Source organism: Mytilus trossulus, chromosome 12 (assembly GCF_036588685.1).
Source record: "Mytilus trossulus isolate FHL-02 chromosome 12, PNRI_Mtr1.1.1.hap1, whole genome shotgun sequence".
NCBI classification, from domain to species: domain Eukaryota; kingdom Metazoa; phylum Mollusca; class Bivalvia; order Mytilida; family Mytilidae; genus Mytilus; species Mytilus trossulus.
The window spans coordinates 14937535-14961634 of NC_086384.1; the positions used below are offsets into that span (position 1 = coordinate 14937535).

Genomic DNA, 24100 nt, shown 5'->3' on the forward strand with positions numbered 1-24100 from the left:
AGCTACATAACTCATCAACTGTAAATTGTTGAAATCAGGCTAGGGAATTTCCAAAAGTATGACATCAGTTTATTGGCACTGATTCCTTCTTACATGCAATTACCAATCGTATAGTCAGCTTCAATCGAATTGTAATTTCAAACCTAGTTCATTGAACCATCTTGAGTCCAATATGTTTATGTATCTTTAACTTGTCTTATCTGAACCACGTAACATTTAGTCTCAATCGTAGTCTGTTGATGGTGTACAGAACGAACGTTTGTTTGTCATTTTCTATAATATGATTTGTGAAAATATAGCCCATTAAGTCTCATTGGTACATGTAAGCTGTTGAATAAGAACAGATTTAACCTTTGTGAATTCATATTTTATAATATAAGTTGTTTAGATGTAGCAATGGTTATACATTTAAAATTATAACCTGTTTCTATAACTGGAAAAAGATCTAATATACTAAATGTGTGTATTGCAATTTTTATAACAAAAATATATTTGCTTTCAAATAAAGGTAAAACACGTTGTCAAAATTATTTTACCGTCTAAAACTGTAGCTAAACAAAATTGACTGACCTATTGGTAACTAGCATTCCAGTGGCAAATATTACAGATTCTGATGCTATTTTCAATTATTACAGGTATAAAGTAAAACTTTTTAACCGCAAACAATCGTGTTATGTTTAACATAAAATAGACATAAAATGTACAATACTTTAATTCGATTTAAATTCACCTTACTTCACACTAACTTAAAAGTAAATGATAAATTTTAATAAACATCAAAGATTTATAAATAAGGCATCATATCTATGTTTAAATCAATTTATACTAAAAAGTAGAGCAAGTTGTTCAAATAGAGATAGATAAACGCCACTGTCATCGTATGTCTTGTCTTCTGTTGATTGGAAGAAAATTTGATTTGTTTTATTTTAAGTTTACCAATTACAACGTAAACACCAACCCCTACTTATAGAACCACCCTGATACGCAGGCTCGTACGCAGGTACGCTAACCGAGGGAATCACATGTACGATTGTCGGGGGATATTCTAAGTTTAATATATAGGATTTGAAGTTTTTCTGATATATGATACTTAGACTGGGAATAAATTAGTCGACTGGTATATATAAGTGACAAACAGTAAAGGATGTCATTTTACCTGTTACAGGTAGACAAGACAAGTACATTTTACTCAAATTAACAATGTGGACAGGTGTAATTGCACTTTTTCTTTGACTTTTAAACGTTTTTACCTGAAGGTGTTTTCCGGTGTACCTCAATCAGCTGTTATCCTAGAAATCATTGAACGATCTCAACAGATTCCAAATCTCAAGGCTATTCGTTTTATCAGAGACAACTGAAAAAAAATACGACGGACAGAGTTGGACATCAGTGAACAGAAAAACACTTTTTACTTATTTCGGACATAATAATCTATTACGCTGGATTCCCTAATAGGAGAAACGATGATTTACACACTGACTCAACCCATGAGCCCGAGCCCGGGGCTCCACAGTGCTGGAGTTAGTCCGGTAGTCAGTCCAGTAGTCAGTCCAAATGTTAGTCCCATCACCACCGTCTCGCCGATGTCTCTTACCCCCGGGATCATGCATTTGATAAATTATGGAGACAAGGATCTGGGATTGTTACTTTCTCAACGGTAAGTCTTTTTTATTGCATTTATATTGTACTCTTCACTAGTGTTTGGTCCTAAGTTGAAAACAAGATTTCGAGTTGAATGTTATACCACAGCAATTAGACAGTGCCTTTAATAGCTGACTGTGTGGTATGGGCATTGTTCATTGTTGAAGGCCAAACAGTGATATACAGCTTTTAATGTCTGTGTAATTTCGAAAACAAGAATATGGGTTGAATGGAATACTACATCAAATGAACAGAGTCTATTAATGCTAACTACACTTTGACCTATAACGTTTTACTTTTATAAATTATGACTTGGAAGGAGATTTGTCTCATTGACACTAATACCACATCTTTTTTTAATACATATATATATATGTATATATATGGGCCTTACTCATTTATGAAGGCCGTACGGATGTCTTAAGTTGTTGATATCTGTGTCATTTTGTTTCTTATGTAGAAAAATCTCACTGGCAATCATATAACATTTTCTTTTTTTATACATACAGTTAGTTACTAAACTCTCAGTCAGCTGATATCTTGTGGAGTATTGTCTCATTCGCGATCATACCCCATTATCTTGTTTTTATTTCCTAAAAGTCAATATATTGGTGTTCTTAATTTTGAAAGTTGACTGAATGCCTTCAATGCTATATGATACCTCTTAAAGTTTTATACAGATATGTACACGGGTTTATATTGTCAAGTCATTAGAATGCATCCTGTTTTACATAATATGTATTACTCGTAAATTGTCAACATTATGGTTGATTAGGATTTTCTAAATTGAAATAGAGATTTACAATTACTTTTCTGATTTACAAAATATTACTTAACTTATCTTTCATGATAAATAAAAGTAAATTACACACATGTTAAAATATTTCGTTGAGTGAATTGAGTGTAATGATATCTAAAAGTAGTTATAGTGTTAATATTGTTCCCCGTCTTAAATCAGTACAATATTTAACATTGTCATTTTAATTCATCAAATATTAGCTTTCCTTTAAATGCACACATGGGTGGGTTTTCCTTTTATACTAAGACAACACAAGATGTATTTAGAAGTTTATAAAAAACATTTGTCAACAAGTAATATTGTAATATAACACGTTCATCAATCATAGAGGTCGCCAAATGTTTAAGTAACACCCGGAATCGGTTGTCGGGTATTAGGTTTATCCGATTGCTTATAATTACGACAATAGGAAAGATTTGCGGCATTAAATCTTCGCTATATGAACCTGAATTACATGTCGCTATTGTCACCAAATATTTGCAGTTACTGTAATATAGCCCGGTATATGTGTGAATATACAAACATTATCTTCTAAATGACAAGAATTGTTATAATTTGTAACAGTTAAACTATAAATCGCCTAAAGCTTATTCAGACAACCGCATTTTACTCTACTAACTGACTAGAAGTTGAATAATGTAAATCGGATAAAATTAAAGTCAATTTTCTATATATAAGTTCCTTACTATAAAGACAAGAATAATTTGAAAACAGTAAAAACTAAAAGATCTTATAAATCCTACGATGGGCTTAGGTGGATAGTTGTCCCATTTGGCAATCATACCACATCTTTTAATTGATATACATGTAAGGTACACGCGAAATTGAGAGATGCACAATGTTATGCACTGGTATGAGCGATATGATATGAAATAAGATTTAAGAGATTAAAAAGATGATATATTTTTTTACACATGACATAAATACACACTAGATGATAAATCTTTGAATTTGAAAGAATGTTGTAGAACTCGATACAATGGTTGCTGGCCAAACGTTTTGTTTCTCGTATAACATGTATAAGAAATATAGTCAAGTCCAGAAAGCTGACAAACAACCATTAGTTCATCGAATTCAAAACCGATAAATTAAAACTACCTGTGTATTACAATGCAATAAACTTGCATCAGGTGTACATACTTGTGCATATACGATTCAGGTACGATAGTTGTAAATGTATACCCCTGACCTTGAAATATGTTGAAAGATTTGTAAATAATCATAGCTACTTTACCCATATAAGTCATCTAAAACTATTATCAACTTGTTTAGTAATCTATCGATTTCTCGAGTTTTATGGGCATTCTTTGTATGAGACGTATGATACACATATTGAGAATTGACAATGTGTTCCTCGTTAAGGGAAAGCATAAATTAGCAATGATACAAATTGTTCAGTCATCTTTTATTCCTTTAAATCTCCTTGTGATGAAAAGGTTATGTGAAAAAATAGTTAATATTGTTTTGAGAAGGTTCAGATGAACTTAGTGTTATACTTCAGCGTTTTTGTGATGCGTCAAATTGGAATCGTACTCGCTATAGATCCTTCGCATATAACTGTGGCTGACTTAAGAAAGCACCTGCGTCAATAAATTATAGGCTTACAGTTGTTGCTTTTCTGATATTGTTTTGATGCTTCATTTGTTATTATTGTCCGGTTTTCATAACTTGAGACGTCTTAGAGCTTAAAAATGTTTTGGTCCTCTAGGTGTCTTTCGTGTGGGTGGCTTGCTGTCTCATTGACATATCTTTTAAAACACGCATGCTTCTATGTCTGTTATATATGACATATCAAAGATCTTCGTGTTATGTAAGTGAATGAAAGTCGTTGAAAAAATGATTATGATCTTGTGACAAAGTCGTTTGATTACCATTTATCTACCAATACAGTTTTCATCATTTTTATTTTTAAATTTGATATATTCATTCAAACGATCCCAGTGTATCAAGTGACATCAAAGTTGTTCAGCATTGGAGCTTTATTGGAAGGCTGTCTGAAGGACAATAATACCAAGTCATATGTTTGCCCTTAACGAATAAAACATGCCTTTTGATAATTATAGGTTGTATATTTTTGATGTGCTTGAAGGAAAAATGTTTAACCTCTCAAATCCATCCACATAATAGTTGAAATTACCCATCAATCGTTTGAGTCCAAGCAATTGTCAGTATTTATATAAGTAGACATTTATAGTGTGTGCTATTTAAAACCATCCAACAATCAATCAAAAAATCAATTAATTAAAAAGTCTTTTTATCTTCTATTTTCCGATCAAAATAACCGTTTTGACACAAATACAATATGACCGGGTCAAGAATCAAGGACTATCTAGATTTCCTGATGACGTTTTATTAGTAACTGTAATGTCACTATAGATCTCACCTTGCCGCAGGGTGTAATTTTCCCAGATAAGACAGGTGGTGTTGCGGTATATTAATTTGCATATTAAACATGTGTTTTACATGTGACAAATTTTAATGGTCATTAAAAAGGAACAAAACGATAATGATATTACTTTACACAATATATAATGAACTATCGTCATTACGAGAATAATTATTACAGTTCTAAATGTTGTCCATGAGAACAACATACATGAATATAGCTCCATAGTTTACGTGTGTCTTTGAGTTGAAGGCTACGTTTACACGTTTGAAATTACAATAAATTAGATTTATTAAATGGAACGCACATGTAATAATAACGTCATTCAAAAAAGCAATTGATTAATTCATAGTTCATTTGGTATAGACATGTAGTATCACATGCCAAGTCAATATAGGGAACCCTATTTTACTTATTCAGCCAAAAGCGAGCCTTTTCACCTCGACTCATTTTTTACAGTTTTTTCTTATATAATGCTGTTCATCCCTGGTATTTTTGGGTTGATCGCCCGCAAACACGTTAACACCCGATACATTCTGTATATGCCAGTTCCAAATCAGGATCCTGCTATTTAGTGGTTGCCAATGGCTGTTGTCTTGCGCTTATTATATTGTTCATAATCCAGAACGTTTGTTTTCACGTTTGAATTGTTTTTGTGATTTTGTCATTTCAAGTTCAACTTTATAAGTTAACTATACGGTTTGGATTAAGGTAATTGTCGACGACCGTCTGATGACCTTTATTTGCTTACATCTTCGTCATTTGGTTTCTGGTAGCTAGTTGTCTCATTGGCAATTATACCACACCATTTTATTTATATGCAGAGTAAAATTACATGTATCATGTTTTAAAATTCCCGATTTACTTCACAAGTAAATTATTATGTGTTTCATGTATCTAATATCTTCAACTAATCTGAAATGAAACAAAATTTTATTAGAAAATTTGTTCATTTTAAATACGAAATAACTGTTTATGCGTGAAAACGTGAGTTAACGGGCCATGAAAGAGATGAGCAAGGATTAATGGTAATTTTTCCTCTTCCTGAATAAGTAATCTAATATTAAATTTAAATGATCATAGATAAACATAACATTCTCACGATTTGGCTCCTATAGTTGTGTCTTTGTTTAAATAAATATGTATATAAGTATAATTGTCTTTCTATATTCACACTTACTCGTTAGTTGATTTATAGTTTGTTTATTCTCATTTATTAGTATACTTTATATGCTACCAGTTTCGTATTCACCTTTACGGTTGTTGAACTTTTAAAACTTTATTTTTCGTACTGATTTTAAAAAAAGGGGGAGAGAAGTTTCAATAAGAGTCATAAACGCATTGGCATAGAAAGACTAGGAGTACAACAAAAGCACTTCTTTTGAAAGAAATAACGACACCTTAAAATTAATGTTCTTTTTGTTTATTTTTCTTCGCCCAAATCTTCATCTTACCTTTTTTCAGATTTCAGTTAAAAATACAATTAAAAGCAGCGTATTTAAAAGGAAATATGACCTGTTAAACAAGACATTAATATGTTCTCTGCTCATAATGTCAAAAATCAAGGTTACAGATGTTCTTTCAAATAATGGTCAAAGTCACTAAGATGACTTTGTTTGGGAAATGACCTTGTACCTCACATTCGTCTGTCCTATGGATAGACCCATTATACCCTGTCCAATTCTTATGAAATATCCCTTGATCTTTAAATTGTTGAAAACAAACACATTTTACCATTACAACACCCTGTATAGTGAGAAGCTATGGAATGAGTACATACACATATTTCTACTGTCAATTATGTCTCATCTAACCCCGTAACTAGAAAGGTTTATCTAAAACCAGGAGATAACGGGTATCATACGGGTCACAACCTTTCAACATACGCTCATCTAGTATGCCTACCTACACGGGTATTTACTATGTGAGGATAAATCTTGACAACGTTTGGACAAACAATAAAAATACTCTTAATGCATGTTTAATCAACATGCATGTGCATGTAGTTTACTGTCTATAACAGGTGTATAACACTTTATATGGCCATCTTCATATCTGCCCCAGTTTGATATAAATCGATTTTATTGTATAGTAAATGTTTCAACAAAAATTGAAAATCATTGATTTCACAATTGCATAATAAATGTCATTAAAACCTTGTTTGAATTGAAATCTTTTTGATTTATTGAAGTATCTACATTCATTTATAATGGGCACAAGTGCATGTTTTAGGGGGAGGGGGCTGTTGACAAATTCGTAAAACCGTCTTTACATTTCCAAACCAACTAGCATACTTGTCTATCATCTTGAGTAAAAATATTCTAATTCACATATTAAAATTAATTAGTTTTCCCTAATTAATTACATGTTAATGAATTATTCAAAAGAGATACTGTGAAATGTTACAAAGGTCATTCGTCTGTGTCAACCGTTCAAATCGCTCATGCATATCTAACACAAGATAAATCATGTCTGCTGTACTAAATGATATAACATTTGTCCTATATTTTTTTCCCATGTTTTTACATCTGGATATTTTTTAGTACAAAGAAGTTCTATTAAAACACCCGAATAATTAATTCAATCTTTTAAAATAATGTATCATAAATTAAGTGCCGTGGTTTTTGCGGTATTGTCCTTTTAGTGAAATGTCGTGACAATGATATCAAAGCGCGCATTGTCTCAAATCAGGAACTATTCGGGGAAGAAATCACACAAAAAGGTTCATGATTGTTTCAATGTGCAGTCGGTTCAAAATGCTATTCCCCATTTATTTCTGCTATCAAGGGATCATCTACATTTACACAACTTTTATATATGTTTTATTGGATGAAATCGATTAAATTTGTAGTATTACAAGGGGAAACAAAAATTTAAATAAGATTTCATATTCATTAAACATTGTTGAAAATGTCATGTTGAAAACAACTATTGCCTAATTAGAAATATGAAGTTGTGGAATGAGCGTCGATGATACAACTCTCCATCCAAGTCACAATTTATAAAGGTAAACCATTATAGGTCAAAGGTATTCAACACGGAGCCTTGGCTTACACCGAACAGCAAGCGAGTATAAAGGGCCCCAAAATAACTAATTTAAAACCATTCAAACGAGAAAAAAAGTGGTCTCATCTGTATAAGAAACGAGAAACATGAAATACTTTTGAACTACATAGATTCCTGAGTTAGGACAGGTGCAAACAAATGCAGCGGGTTTAAACGTTTTATTAGGTACCAACCTTCACCCTTATTAAGCCAATATACTATATGTATATGCTCTGGGGTATGAGCCTGGGAGGATGTAGGATATTTTCCCCTTTCAGTTTACTCTTACGCCTCTGATGTGGTTACAAATAACCATTATACAGTCTCGTCAGTATTTATATGCTTACAAAGCAATACTTATTCAATGATAAATACGAAGATCATCAAGTCGTAATCCATGTGACCACATTTTCTTAAAATAGTATGTATGACACTTTTATTCCAAAAATAGGACGTTTTAGACAGATGAATTATGTGTCAGCTTAATAAATCAGTGTATTTTTTCCTAACATATGTATATGCATGTTATAATTGATTTCAAGTGCATGTAATTCTTACTTTAAAAAAAATGTGCGATAGCGATACATCTGTTTTTTTTAGACTCAAACCAATGTTACTTGTGTATCAATTTGACTAAATATATACTAAGTGTGCGTATAATTGTAAAATCGTCAAGGAAGAAGAAACAAAAAATGAAATTGTTTGTGTAGATTAAAACTCAATGTTTATATAAATCTACAATCCATGCTAATTCTTTTTAGAAAGAAGTCTCTTTAAAACGATGATCATAATTATGTTTGGCTTGGTAAAAAACTTTGTAAATGTGAGAACAGATGGCATAGGATACATTTGGGGAAATCAAACTCAAAATGTTTTGAAAAGTGTTTTTTTTCTGTTGTCTTCTGTCATTACAAAGAAAAAACATTTCCCCCATTACCACTGCAATTTCGCTTTTGGATATTAAAATGTAAGAAGACAAATACTTTTATAACTCAGATTACTGATACCATGTAAGAAAAACGTTTTTCGGCATCATATACGAGCTTCCCATCCCCTTAACAAAACAATTGTCGATGTCTTCTGATCTTCAAAGTGTATATTCATCACAGTCAGTTCTACTTTACAAGTCTCAAAATAACTTTATACAAGATAGAAGTTCAGTGATACGTCATGGTTGACCTTCAGCGTGACCTTCAGTCAATATCATCCTATGAAATTAAAAGTGTCATCCGAATGCCTGAAGGTTTAGATTAATGCGGTTTTAAGTTGATAATAAACAAACATGGTTTTATTGAAATACTAACGCCATATCAACATTGTTTGAAATTGATGGGGTCAAGTTTAAACGGTTCATTGTTGATAGTGGACACAACAAGTGGAAGGTTAAACTAATGATGACTCCATTAATGAGAAGTTTTTATATTTTTTTATGAATAGTAAAGATAGCCGACTGTGTTCACAATGTATTTGGATGGCGATTCAATTATCGTAGTTACTTAAATTTTTTACTATGACTTTTCCCTGACAGCAATAAAATTTTTGAAAGTAAATTCTTATTCCATTTTCAATACATTAAAGTAAGAGACGCTAAGATGTTGTATAACAGTTTAGCTGAAAAAAAACAAACAAAAAAACCCCAATTCTTCAGACACACAACCGTTACTATGAACCAATGACCAAAAGGACAAAAGGTTCATGACCATTTACACATTAGTGGGTCAACGTACGGCATATGATTAATGGATTAACAAATTAACGCTAATAAATCATATCAGGCCATAGGAAAAGAAGATGAGCAATTATTTAAAAAAAAAGTTTAATGATTATAGTATTTTATATAAACTTGAAAACATTCACATTACGTGGTTCACTTCATAAATCAGTAACTTATTAAATCTAAGCAAATGAGGATTTTTCTAATCACTGCAGAATATGGAAATCATATACAATAAGTAAAAAAAAAGATAGAGAGCCAAAGAGATGACAAACTATTATTATAGGTCAAAGGAAAAAAAGAGGAAAAAAAGTCAAAAAACACATCAAATGGATTTTAGTCCACTTGTTTCTCCTTACGTTTTCTTTCTTTGAAACGTTTATTGAATCATTGAATCAGATGAATCGAAAAGAAGTCTAATTGTGTATGGGTTTATGGAGACATACATGTACTTTATAAGTGTAATTGTTATATTCCTATTTGAAAAATTCTAAACATAACAAAAAATGGGGAATTTCAAATCACGGTACAAAAAAAGTTTTACAACTATATGTGAAGCTTAATTAAAATAATTTGCTACATGCATATTGTTATAAAAAGAACTATCAGTATGACATGTGAATTTACAAAACGTAACAGTAAAAATTTCAAATTATTATTACACTTCAGAACCTATGCATACACTTCAAGAAGTATAATTTACACAAGACAAATACAGAAATTAAAATTCATACCAAGCCAACACTGTAGTCATATATCATCGAGTATACAACCTTAGTTTTTATTTTTATTATTTTTAAGTCTACCTTGTACGTCCCTGTCATTAATTGAGAAAACTGGGGTCATTGCATTGTCTAATTTTACATTCCCATGAGGAAAGATGAAAGGCTCTATTATTTAATTTTAATTTAATTTAGTACTGGCATAAAATACGGCTATTGTTTTTACCAAAGTTTGCTGTTATTAAATTTTATAACTCCTTCTTGATCAAGGAATGCATAGCAACAGTTCATTGCTCATGATGATGTTTGATTTTTTGTTTGGTCATATCTGGTTAAATAAGTCTTTTCTCTTCATCTTTAAAAGCTATTTTCTTGTTCAATAAAACTATCAATTATCTTTTTTAAAGTCGTTTTAATGTCGAATGATATGCAGTTTAACCAGTCCAGATTATCATGTTGTCCTTGAAAGCTTTTTATTATGATACATATATATATAACAAGGTTAAAGTTGTGTATTTTATGACTGTTAGATATACTGAATCGATAGTGGGTCTCGGTGGCCGAGCAGTGGCGGATCCAGAAATTTTCATAAGTGGGGGCCCACTGACTGACTTAAGAGGTGGCCCGCTACAGGCACGCTCCAATGATTCCCTACATAACAACCAAATTTTTCCCAAAAAAGGGGGACCGGGTGCCCTACCCCCCCCCCCCCCCCCCAAAAAAAAAATATCCGCCTCTGTCGAATGGTTTAAGTAGTTCATCTACAGCAATCTCTATAAAACAGATGTGGTATTATGAGACTACTCTGCACTAGTAAACAAATAACATAGAAGTTAAACACTATAAGTCACCGTACAGCCTTTAACAATGAGTAAAGCTAGCATGTCAACAACGAGAAATAACGAGATTGTGAGTTATTGACTAGAGTTGCTAATGTCTCTGCTTAAAGACGACTGTTCTTTCCGGGGACTAAAGTTACCTCCAAGAATGAAAACAGACCACTAACAACCAGGTTTAATCCAACATTTTCTACATTTGAAAATGCCTGTACCAAGTCAGGAATATGACAGTTCTTTTTTGATGCGTTTTGTTATTTGATTTTGCCATGTGATTATGGGACTTTCCGAATTGATATTTTTGTGATTTTACTTTTTTTCCACTTACATACGTATTTTGATACAATAAAATGATATGAGGAGATAATCTATTACACAACTAGCTACCAAAGACCAAAGGGCTAACATGCCTGTTTGCTGTATGTTGGACCATCTGCAGCCTCATTACATAAAGCATTACAAAACATGGTTTAGTCTTTTAATTTATTAAAGCATCCGCTTTAACTATGCCTGATTACGCAATTGGCTAAAAAACTTCATATCATTTTTTTAATAAGAGGTAGACTGCTTAAATGATTCATATAGGAAGTGAACATTTGTTAAATCATTGATATGAAGTAACCTCTAATTATGTTGTTTAAATCCCCTTTATACTCATTTAAGGTTTTATGAATCACATTTCCTTAAGTACTATCAAAAATTTTCTATGAATGAATTTGTACTTTATACAAACATTACTGATTATTATGGGATGTAATCAATAATGATATAACTTGTTCATTCATATTGAACGACAAAAGATAACACGGGTTCAAAAGTCAGGACGTGTGTAAAATACTAGCTTTAAAGTATAACTTGATCTGATAACCAAACGTACCGCTGAGAGCTCTTCAGTGCGATGGTAAACCCTGATATGTTCCACAGATATCTGTCGATGGACATTCTACAATATTCACTGCAATCGATATGCATATTTTGTATTTTATGTAAACCACTCGGGTCACAAAAGTGCCTTCTCTACAGTATATAACTCAATCTCTATGTCTGCTTTCCAAAAACATTTAGCCCACGTAAATAAGGGTATCGATATATTCACTATATGTGCAATATGCATACGCCCTCCTGTTGTAAGTGAATTCTACTATCCAATAATGTGTTCCTATACAGTACTAGCAATGATTTTGGTTCGTACAAACATTCTTATAAAATCTATTTTTAAAACGTTTTATTCGTCCAATATATGTGTTCTCGTCCTGAAATGCATGACACATTTGCCACCGGACATTAGACAAACAACAATCCAATCATTTTAAAATACACTAGTTAGATTAGCGGCAAATTTATGTTTTTTATGTCATTTTACTCGAACAACATTATATAAAAACACTTAAAAATTGTCATATATGTAAGTAAATTCCACCCTTCCCTCCCCCCCCCCCCCCCCCCCAATTTTTTTGATGAAAAATGCTGACAATATGTACAGTACTATCAACAGTGTATAAATCTATATTGTTTTGTTTCTATTTTTTCAGTATGGAATTGGTATGGCACGGTGAATTTGAACGATTATTTGCACAGTATTTCCCCCATGGTTGGCAGTTAATACCAACATTTAACCCACCAACAGACGGCTGGAGAATATTCAAAGACAGTGCCAAAGTTAGATTCTCTTGTCAGGTAAATAACTTGGCCATTAATAGTGATATGTGTGGTGTTCCGTATAAGGAGTTTCCATGGTCTTATATTTTCCTTTGATTATATTTTTGCGAGGGAAGGGAGGGGTGTCTGTGTTAAAATACTCACAATTTGTTTTCCTTATTCTAATCTTTACAAATAATTGACTCTTGTAAAGACCTTATTGATAGAACTGATACTCAATAACCAATCTTTTTAAATTTATTTCCAAATACGTGTAATTAACCTTTTTTGGTGGGACTTATTTTTATACTACTTACATAACAATTTATTCAATAATACTTTCACGTGAGTGCAATTTTATATGGTTTGTCTTCCAAATGTTTGGGTGAAGGTGAACTTATCTTCTGAAGGTCATTTCCGTGTTTCAGGGGTCGTGGGGTGGCTAACGGTATCAAGCATTTCATTAAATCATATATACTGACTTTCGCGATCTAGTTACCATTGTAATGTGTACTTAAAAAGCCACTAATATAGTTTCAAGTAAGAGCTGTATTCAAAATGTGTGCACCCTGTAGAGAACTTTACAATAAATTATCTAGATATCATTTTACGTAGATGAATAAAAACGTTTGCATTTGACTGACTGTTAAATGAAAGAAAAAAGAAGAAATGTTCCTACAACGAATCAATGGGGTGGAACAATGACAATGTGTCCTAGAGGTAGGACGATCAATCGGAACAACTCGGCCTTTCTGGTTGCACGAAGCTATTGTGCTGCGTAGCGAGAATGGCCGAGTAGTTACGATTGGTAGGACGATGTCTTAAAAACCACATGACATTGACATGTATTGAAGCCTTAGTAAGTGCTTATAGACTCATCCAAATGTCTATTACAGAAAACATTAACCAACGACCTTATAGAGTTGATATATAAAAACGGTTTTAACCTTTTGTTTTTGTCACTTTTTGTTGAACAAGACAAGTGTATATTGAGGGAGAATAGGAGGGGTTCTCAATCTGATCCCGAAATCTATATTCATACGACCAAATGGATAATAACGAAAACGAGTCAATATCAAAATGATAAGGCATTTATACATATATCGTTTAATTGATTGATTGATTGTTGGTTGCTTTACGTCGCATTAGCACACAAAGGCTATATCGCGGCGATATATATCTTTTAATGATCTCCATCAATTTAGATTAACTTTAGTCGAGGAATCAATTTAAAAATATGTTATAACACAAAAAAGAGATAGATATTTGAGATCGCTCCTGTAATGAAATATTGGCTCATCGTATATGAAGAGAACCCATATGATATTTGTAAAGATAAACTAACAAAATTTGTGCTTCAAATAAAGTAATAACAGTAAGTATTTTCAGTCTATCTTTGGAACTCAATTAATTGTTTTGTGTACAGTGCATTTTATTAGGAATAACAAATGTAAAGTCAAACTTCAAAACCTTGAATACTCAGTTGATAACAAAAGTTACACACATGGCTTTGAAAATATTTGACTTTGAACGTTCCGGTTAGATTTTCCCGTGGATCATTTTTAAACTTCATCTCAATCTAAATAAATTCACAGGGACTATGTTCGATAGTTCACATTTGTAAATGACTAGAACATACTTAATTTTTAAAAGACGATTTAGGAAATATATAAGACTCTGACCAAATGTTATACTACGCTCGATCGTAAGGTCATTACTATATTCTCTGCATCATACTTTTATTATTCGATGGTACCATTACAAACAAACAAAAGTATAGAATAGAATAGAGTATTTTTATTTCCCAAATTTACAGAGCCCATAAAGGGCATAAAATCAGATACAATTATAAAACCAAAAAGACCAACATAGATTCAATTCTGTATCATTATGACATTGATCTGTTTTAATTTAAAGACGCTATAGGTATGATTTGATTGTTGATGGAAAGTGTTGTTGGGCGATGACATCTCTCTGTTAAATAACAAAATATCTAAGTAACCCCCATATAAAGAGTGAAAACATTGTCATTCAGGTCTGAACAGGTACTTTAATCGTGTATCATGGTCTGACTTCCAGGGATTCAAGCTGCAGTTAAATTTAAAATCTGAATATTAGAAAAAAGTCTACGCTTAGTCTTTACCGACATATAAAGACTAGTACAGCATTTTTATAAAGAATCTACTAAGAGCATTCTACATTGTTTCTGGATTTCACAGGAACTAACTCCTATGTAACTAAAGAATAACAATTAAATTATACAGGGCTTACTTCAATATAAATAATACCTATAGGTTAAATGGGCTCATGTATACCCTTTCGGGATAGTGATTTAAATTGCAGAATGTGTCTTTTTATCTATCAAAATGTGCTGTCCAAATAAGTGCTAATGGTTTTCTCAAACTTTAGTAAAGAGAGAGCTTTCGCTCAGTTTAGTTGGCCTGGTGAAGAGTAAAAACTATTGTTCTTCGTAGATTGATACTGTAAAATGTGTGGATCAATAGTGTATAACAAAGCATCTCTCCTTTTACATTTGTACATTTCATCATGTAACAAATAGTCAGTTGTCCCCCTTTACATTCATTCTCACGACAAACGTTCTTATTTGTGAACTGCGTTTGAAGAAATAGGAATTCAAACCATCGAATAGTGTTATTTCCAATAAGCAATACAAACGTATTGGCGCTTGGACAGTGAAGTATAATTGTAACAAGATATCTTTAGAATAAAGACTATATTTGTTGTTAAAAAAAAAGCAATACAAACGTGAATTTAAAACTTGTCACTCGAAATACAAGTTTGATGATGGGATAACCCTGTCATACCAAAGAGAATTTTGAAAACATGATGATCACATTTTGTCGCATAGACCTGTCAATTTTCATCCATCACTTCAAGAAATAAGCTCTTTTGAAACTTACTAAAGAGATATCTTACATTAAACAAATGTCCATAGGTAAACTGTGTTTACTTAAATTATCAAAACAAGAGGATCTCTTTTCATTATGCTAAAAGTTTTATAGGAAGAGACTAAATAAATTCCTGAGTTTCTCTGAAAATTAGGTATTTTTTTCAGCGTGCGAATTGTTTTGAAGCTTTTATAATTATAAAATGTTAATCTTGAAGGTGTTTATATATACTTTATAACATGTCCATTCTAATTTTTATTCATAAAATTATGAGATCTATTTTTTAAATTAATTTTGCGACTGTAGTAGGTGTGTATGTTCAATAAACTATGTGTAAAGTTGTTCTAAAATATTGGTCATTGACAATTTCTTAGTCTAAAAACTGGAGAATACAACTAAATGTATGTTATTAATAACATATATACGTATTGTCAATCAATTCATACATGCATACTTATTATAGTTTTTTTTAACATTTTTACCATAATTAGATCTCTAGCTTTACTGTGTTTCATGGGGCTACTATTATTTTATAGGTCAATTATGAAGGTTGTCTAAACTCTATCACGTTCCATGGTATAAACACTTTACTTCAAAATTCTTTTTTATGCTTTCGACAAAAATCAAGGTAAACGTATATGTTTTATTCTTAAAAACTTTTGGAGAAATGGGATACGTATCTGTTATAAGATTTAAGTTGATAAGTCCCAAATCGAGGGAATAACTCATATGTACATATTGTTAAGTCTTTCCGTTCCCTAGGATCCAATGTCCCAAGTCGAGGGAATAACTCTTGTGTACATATTGTTATGTCTTTCCGTTCCCTAGGATCCAATGTCCCAAATCGAGGGAATAACTCTTGTGTACATATTGTTGTCTTTCCGTTCCCTAGGATCCAACCTGTAAATATAAATACTAAAAGTTGTCCAGGAGACAGTAATCTTCCAAAAACAAGAAAAGAACTAGTACAGCATACGTCTGTCAACAATGTTTTCTGTTTGGAAGATTTTTAATATGATAATACCTACATGTGTACTTCTCAAGTAATTCAAATACCATCATGCAGTTCCTTTGTTCTTTCTGTCATAGCAGGTGCCAGTTATAATATTACATATACTATAAGTACCAGAACGGTGCTGATTAATTGGTTAAGTATTAAACAATCTATCCTTTATGATTTGTATGTGTATCACCTTAATCTTCAAGGATTTATATTTTCTTTTTAATATAGTCTTAATAAGCAAACAATCAATGTATATATTAGTCCGTTAATATTGTCAGTGGAGGGTAGGATCTGTCCAAATGTTTGCTCTTTATCAAGAATTGTCAATATTTGCACATTTGAAAGGAAAATTTAGCAATAAGTCCTGCCAAAACAGGCATTTAGAAGAACATTGAATAAATTACAATCAATATCAGATCAGATATCGATCGTAAATCATGGAAGGATTTCATCAACAACTTATTTTCTCTAACATCTATATCTTTGGATTCCCACGTATATCGTTAGGTATATTCTAAGGACCTAATTTTTTTTAAATTACATACGTGTATGATATCTTTCGGTTACTTGATTGCGTAAATGTTTCCATCTCTTACGTGTTGTCGAAACCCATGTTAAGGTAATCTTTTTGTGTGTTTATATTTGAAAGTGTATCTTTAAGAAGACATTGCATTGAATAAAGACATTAAAAATCATTTTATACCAGATATTTGTCATTCTTTAAAATATAAACTTGCAAATTGAAAGCTGCACGTGAATCAATGAAAAGATGTGTTATACTTTTGGTAAAAATGAATGTTTCAAATATTTTAAAAAGTTTAAAACGAAAATGTTACACTTACTTATCTTGATTACATTAGTATGCATGTCTTGACGTTCTTTTTTCCGTAGATTTTTATGTTTTGTTGTTATTTTTTCTTCGACTTATGACTTTGAATGCCCTTTTATTATCTTCCACCTCTCATTAACATATATAATGAATTAACTCTAAAAAAATATATTATTTTCAAAAACAAGTTAAGATTAATACGTTTTCAAAAGTTCACGAAAAAGCTATGTTTACGACACGTGTAATTTAAATGAACGATTATAAATACTACTACTGTTATGACATATGAATGACTATAATGAATTTTTCCTGTCTGCTCTAAAAATCAAAGTATGTTTTAAACAATTTGACTAAATCTGTGATTAGTTATGTTCATGTCAAATCACCTATACAGAGGTATGTCTAGATACAAGAGGTGTTACCGACATGTAAATGCATACAGGTTAAGTTTGAAAATAAAATGAGAACAGCTAGGCCATAGTGTATGGTTACAATAAAATGCACCGGTATAAGTAAACATAACGAATCCTCAGTGCTTTGAATTGGGGACATCAAACTTTACCATGCTTACACAGATAGTCGATTTATTTTGTAATGATTTCAATTATACCTCGAATTTTGTTAAAACTGTTTTATCTACTCCCAGACTTCAGATGCACAGAATATTTCATGTATTCCAAGACCCAAAAATTTGCAAAACAAAATACAGATATGTAGATAGATATAGGAAGATGCGATATGAGTGCCATACGATAACTCTCCATCCAAGTCACAATTTATAAAAGTAAACCATTATAGATCAAGGTACGGTCTTCACTACAAGCCTTGGCCCACACCGAACAGCTAGTTATAAAGGGCCCCAAAATGACTAGTGTAAAACCATACAAATGGGAAAACCAACGGTCTATTCTATATAAAAAGCGAGAATCGAGAATCACTAATGAATCACATCAACAAACAACAACTACTGAACATCATATTCCTGACTTAAGAACGGTGCAAACAATTGCAGCGGGTTTAAACGTTTTAAAGGTACCAAACCTTCACCCTTATATGAATAGTGTACCATCAGAACATAGAAAGACCCATATATCAATTGGAATACCTTTACTCAATCATGAGATATGTATACAATTATTGGGTAGCATTTTGTTCTGAATTATTTCTGATTCCATTATTTCAAGTAATAATCCTAACCTTTCCTTTGCAGGACTGCGGACATGGATGGACATCAATGAAAGGCAGAGTTATATTTTGGTTCAATCTAAACTATGGAGCAAATTCTGGACTTGTCATGTTTAAACTGTACGGACAGCAATGCCAAAGATGTAAGAATGGAAAATATGAACATGCAATGTGGTACCCAGAAGAAGTTGTGAAGGTACGTTAACCAGTCATATCATTATGTTAGCTGAACTAGGCTAAATATAGCAATGCAAGTTTGTTTCCTTTATTGCACTTAATAAAAAGTTATATAAAAGGTCAACTCTTTAAATATATTGTAAATCAGTTTACATTAAACATAGTGGTTCTCATTCATCATATCAGTAACAAAAACCCATAGAGGTCGTTAAATGACATGCAAAAGAGCACCTGATTAAAACAAACCTTTACTTTTACTGAGACTTTCTCAAACTAATGCTTACTTATTTAGACTACAATCGCATTCTTCAAGAACCTTCTTTGGAATCTCCTTCATAACTAGAAATGATAACTGATATAAACCATTTCCCCTTTGTACTGGTTGTTTATGAAGATCTAATGTGAAATGTAAGGTGCTAACAATACTTTCAAATCAGATTTATGTGAGACATTTCATACCATCCATCTCTGCATGTGTCAATGAGTACATGCGACTACTTTAAAAACAAAAGTGAAAAATTAAATCTAGTAATCTATAGATGAAAATAAAACACTTTTTATCTTTTCCTGTATATGTAGTTTGACAAACGTAATCCATTTCTAGTTTGAAGAGTCTTGTAAACATTCACGTTTATAGTACATCATAACATTGATTTATTTCTACTTTACACAGGTACTAGGAAACGTATACAATAGGGTAGGACAAATATACTACGGATTTGTGCGTCCTCCATTACGGATTGACAGACGCGCAGGAAAACCACGCAACCAGCACAATGCAGAACTATGTCAAGCCTGCAAAGATGGCCTCTGTAGAGAGGAATGGTCGTTTTCCTGACGACAGGGAATGATAGACTGTACATCAAAGTGACGTCTGCTCGAAAACAATCAAAGTTCGATAACCCTTGTCAGGACATTCGTGCTAAATGTGAGAGTGAAAGCTGGTGCAGATATGTGAAGATTAGTTTGTTTACATAATGTAATGTCTCTTTTTACGTCTTCCATTGTGTCATAAACTCAATTAATTTCCATAGTTTTTGTCTAGTATTTTTGTGGTTGACGTGAATTAACATGTTTGTTACATAGCTGTACATGTATTTTTATAGTGACCTTTTGTTGTTTCAGTAGCACTGTGGTTTGTTATGTATTATGTTATAAATTTTATTAAAAATTTTGCGTTCTTTAAATTTTATTTAGTTTTGTTTTACAAAATTTAGATTAATTGTTATAGTTAGGTATGAAGTGCGCAAATTAAATTGTATGAAACAATCTTTCATTTGTATGACCATTGTATAGCAGTCATTTGAATTTAGTTCATCTTATGTAATGTAAAGTATTTTTTCTATTATATTGTCCATGCTTTTAGAATTTAGTATTTTCATTCTTCATTTTTAGTTTGTACGCCAATAGAAATTTTTCGACTATATTAGATCAAAATATGACAAAACGACTGTTTTGGTACTTTTGAAGAAGACAAAAACTATTTTAAGCTGAAGATGCTTCTTGATTTATATAAGACGAATTTCGTGAATTTCCAATCTTTATGAAATTAGGAAACAACTTTTGCAAACTTTTTTCTAAATATAACATTGCATGATACCATAGATTATTCCAATCCAGTAATTGCACATTTATATTGCAAAATTTACTTCTGGTCAGTATTTAATAAAATCCAGATCTTTGTAAGAAATTGCACAGCAGTTGGAACATTAACGATTTCTTTTTTTACTGTTTATATGATAAAAAATCACAGTCTTAAACTATCAATTGAAATTAAAAAGTATTAGTTGTGACTACTCATATTTTGCTATAAAACTGCTGGAATATGAAATAACACAGGGTAGACATGCCCTATCAAATAGGCTTGAGCATAATACCCCTTTTCCGGACAAAAGCATATGTTGTCGTAGTTTATATTTGTTTCATAGTTGATGCTACTGTCTGTGAATACGATTAAAGATTTTGTTACAAGTTTTATGGTTGTGATATTATGAAGTGCTTCCAAATAGTATATTTAAATATTCGTTTAATGTAAAAGTAAATGTTATAAATCTAACTGATATATTTTTGATATATTTAATAATGTAAAAGTAAATGTTATAAATCTAACTGATATATATTTAATATATTTAATATATTTTTATTTACACAATTAATGGTACTCGTACTTATCATTATGTTATAACATTGGACTACATAACCACAACGTATAACGATACTCGGATAAAAGATAAGGCATTTACACTTGAGCGATTGGTCATGTCAATATTAAAAAATTACATTATATTTGCATATTTTGCATTATGCAGCTAGAAAAAAACGCAAGTATGTTATTTTCACTCAACATGTAAAACATTGTCTTTTAATACTTTAAGGTTTACTAAGTATTTGGGATTAAATTTACTTAAATATTTTAACGTTATATAAATATCATGATTTTCGTTGATGTAAACTATATGATAAAAATTTAGCATCAGACAATCTCAACAGTGACATTGTTATAACATGCACAATGCAAAGTATTTATATTTCGCGAATTCATCAGCATACATGATCGCAATCGCTACAAGTAAAACTAAGCCTCTATATCATACCATACAATATAGGTATTTGTTGATCTCAGTTAAATAACTTATATCGCCAGTCAAATATAAACATAAATTATATCTTTATACTTCAAATTGTACTAACGACGGACGTTAATGTAATGATCAAGCTATATACGTTGCATGTTAAAGTCCATGAAATGTACGAAAGTTATATCAGCAACGCTCAACATTCAAGCATTCCCATTTATATCATTTCATTATACCGATGTCATGATGTGTTAGTATAGTTTTATTTTAGACGTTTAGAGACATCATTCAAGTATTGTCATATTGCCTCAACTTTGTTGACAACAAAATGCAAAATGTATGTTTTCATGATGATTGTTTGTTTTGAATTTTAGTCAACCATATTTTTCAACACCACATGTTAAAATGGCATACAGATTTATATTTTGCTATACTTGTATGCAAAATTGCAACACAATCATTTGAATAAACAATGAATTCTGAATTTCTAGAAATTGAAAAAAGTAGATTTAAACAGAACACGTTTCTTTTATCCAGAATACAATGACAGGTATTCTTTGCATACTGATTTTCTCCTGATTCGAGAAAACATCTGTCCATTATTAGTATGAGTTTTGAGTAAGACAAACTTGTCTTATCTACCCTTGTGACCAAATGGCAAAGAAACCAATCAGAGTTGTTTTACATTAAATAAGATATTGAACTTGTCAATGATATTTTTTAACTCATTTGACCTGTGATATATATAAATCGTGTTTTAATTCGAAAAGGCGTTGAACATTTTCATCATTAACATGTTTTTATGGTAGATAAATGTCTTCTTAGCTATTTTTTTTTTAAATCGTTGACAGACTATTTCGCCATTGTTTAGAAGTTTATGAAGTTTATTATTATGTATTTCATTGTTACCATTTTCTTTCAGTTGATCCGTGTTTAACAGCGTGATATCATGTTTTTAACAAATTGATTTTGGTGGTTAGTATTTTTGCTTTGTGTAACTAACTTTGCTTTTTGTAAATATTCATGTAAAAATCAATTCCTGCAAAACCTAATATATTGATTCCTCCTTTAATGTCGTAAAACATATGAACAACTTAAAACACTCCATGTGGAGAACTTATAATTTAAGCTATTGTTTAATTAGATATAGAAAGATGTGGTATGAGAGCCATTGAGACAACTCTCCATCCAAATAACAATTTATAAAAGCTAACTATTATAGGTCAAGGTACGGTCTTTAAGACTTATTTGCTAATTGTTTTATAAGAGTTCCAAAAAACAATTTAAGAAACCAAACTTTGGTTTGGGCTTTGCTCATTGTTGAAGGCCGTACGTTGCACCCGGTGACCTATAGTTGTTAATGTCTGTGTCATTTTGGTCTCTCGTGGACAGTTGTCTCATTGGCAATCATACCACATCTTCTTTTTCTATATCTTTGATAAAGATTAGGTATTTGTAAGTTATACAATTTCATATTTGCATAATACTGGATATTTAGATATAGAAAGATGTGTTATCAGTACCAATGAGACAACTCTCCATCCAAGTAAAAATTTATAAAAGTAAACCATTATTATAATGCTTAGATTTTGATAATTTTGTAGTAAGTAAATTTGATCTATATAACAGCCAATTACATCTGTCAATACCAAATTAATAATTTTTGTAGAAATAACGATTACTGTTCGAATGCTACAAAAGACCACATAAGGTATTTTCGATGTCAAACAAGTCTTTATGTAACAAATTGTTTCAGTTAAGTTGTACGTACATTACCAGTTCATGTAGTGGTTTTGATTGTTTCGTTAAAAAAAATGAAAAGTTGTATGCATTTATTTTTTACTGTATAATGATCAATGAATTTAAAACTGCTCAAAGTTTTGCATTTACGAATTTTAATGCTATATTGTTGTAGATTAAATGGCAAATGTGATCTAAAATATGAAAGTATTGCCTTTGAAATTGATATGTATTATCTATTTTTATCTTGTATTTCAAAATTAGATTATATATTTACTGAAATAGTTTTATTTCTTGTTTGAATTAAATTCTTTTAACTAAACTTTTGTTGTTATGTTCAGGCAACTGTAGTCTTCCGATGTTCAAGTTTCATAAAGAATCCCGAACATTCAATCAAGGTTTAATTATAACCCTTGTACCTTTGATAACTATTATAATTATAAGCTTACATACCATACGAAAAGTTCTTGGTCGCATCTATTTATACAGGTTTTACAATATAAAAAAGAAAATGTGGTATGATTGCCAATGAGACAACTATCCACAAAAGACCAAATTGACACAGGCATCAACAACTATAGGTCACCGTACGGCCTTCAACAATGAGCAAAGCCCATACCGCATAGTCAGCTATGAAAGGCCCCGATAAGACGATGTTAAACAATTCAAACGAGAAAACTAACGGCCTTATTCATGTTAAAAAAAAATGAACGAAAAACAAATATGTAACACATAAACAAACGACAACCACTGAATATATAGGCTTCTGACTTGGGACAGGCACATACATAAATAATGTGGCGGGGGTAAACATGTTAGCGGGATCCAAACCCTCCCCCTAACCTGGAACAATGGTATAACAGTACAACATAAGAACGACATATAAAAATCAGTTGAAAA

The 24100-nt window shown here is 31.4% G+C and overlaps 1 protein-coding gene across 1 annotated transcript; it reads left to right on the top strand.

The window, feature by feature from the left end:
* Positions 1-983: 983 nt before the first annotated feature.
* Positions 984-20376, top strand: LOC134691989 (receptor-transporting protein 3-like). Its single transcript, XM_063552305.1, has 4 exons — positions 984-1657; positions 12676-12820; positions 18733-18903; positions 19558-20376. The coding sequence occupies exons 1-4, from the start codon at positions 1464-1466 to the stop codon at positions 19720-19722; spliced, it is 675 nt and encodes a 224-aa protein (XP_063408375.1). The 5' UTR covers positions 984-1463; the 3' UTR covers positions 19723-20376.
* Positions 20377-24100: the final 3724 nt, after the last annotated feature.

Coding starts and splice junctions, on each gene's coding strand:
- LOC134691989 (XM_063552305.1), top strand. CDS start 1,464: ATGATTTACACACTGACTCAACCCATGAGCCCGAGCCCGGGGCTCCAC. Junction 1,658..12,675: donor GGATTGTTACTTTCTCAACG/GTAAGTCTTTTT, acceptor CTATTTTTTCAG/TATGGAATTGGTATGGCACG. Junction 18,904..19,557: donor ACCCAGAAGAAGTTGTGAAG/GTACGTTAACCA, acceptor TACTTTACACAG/GTACTAGGAAACGTATACAA.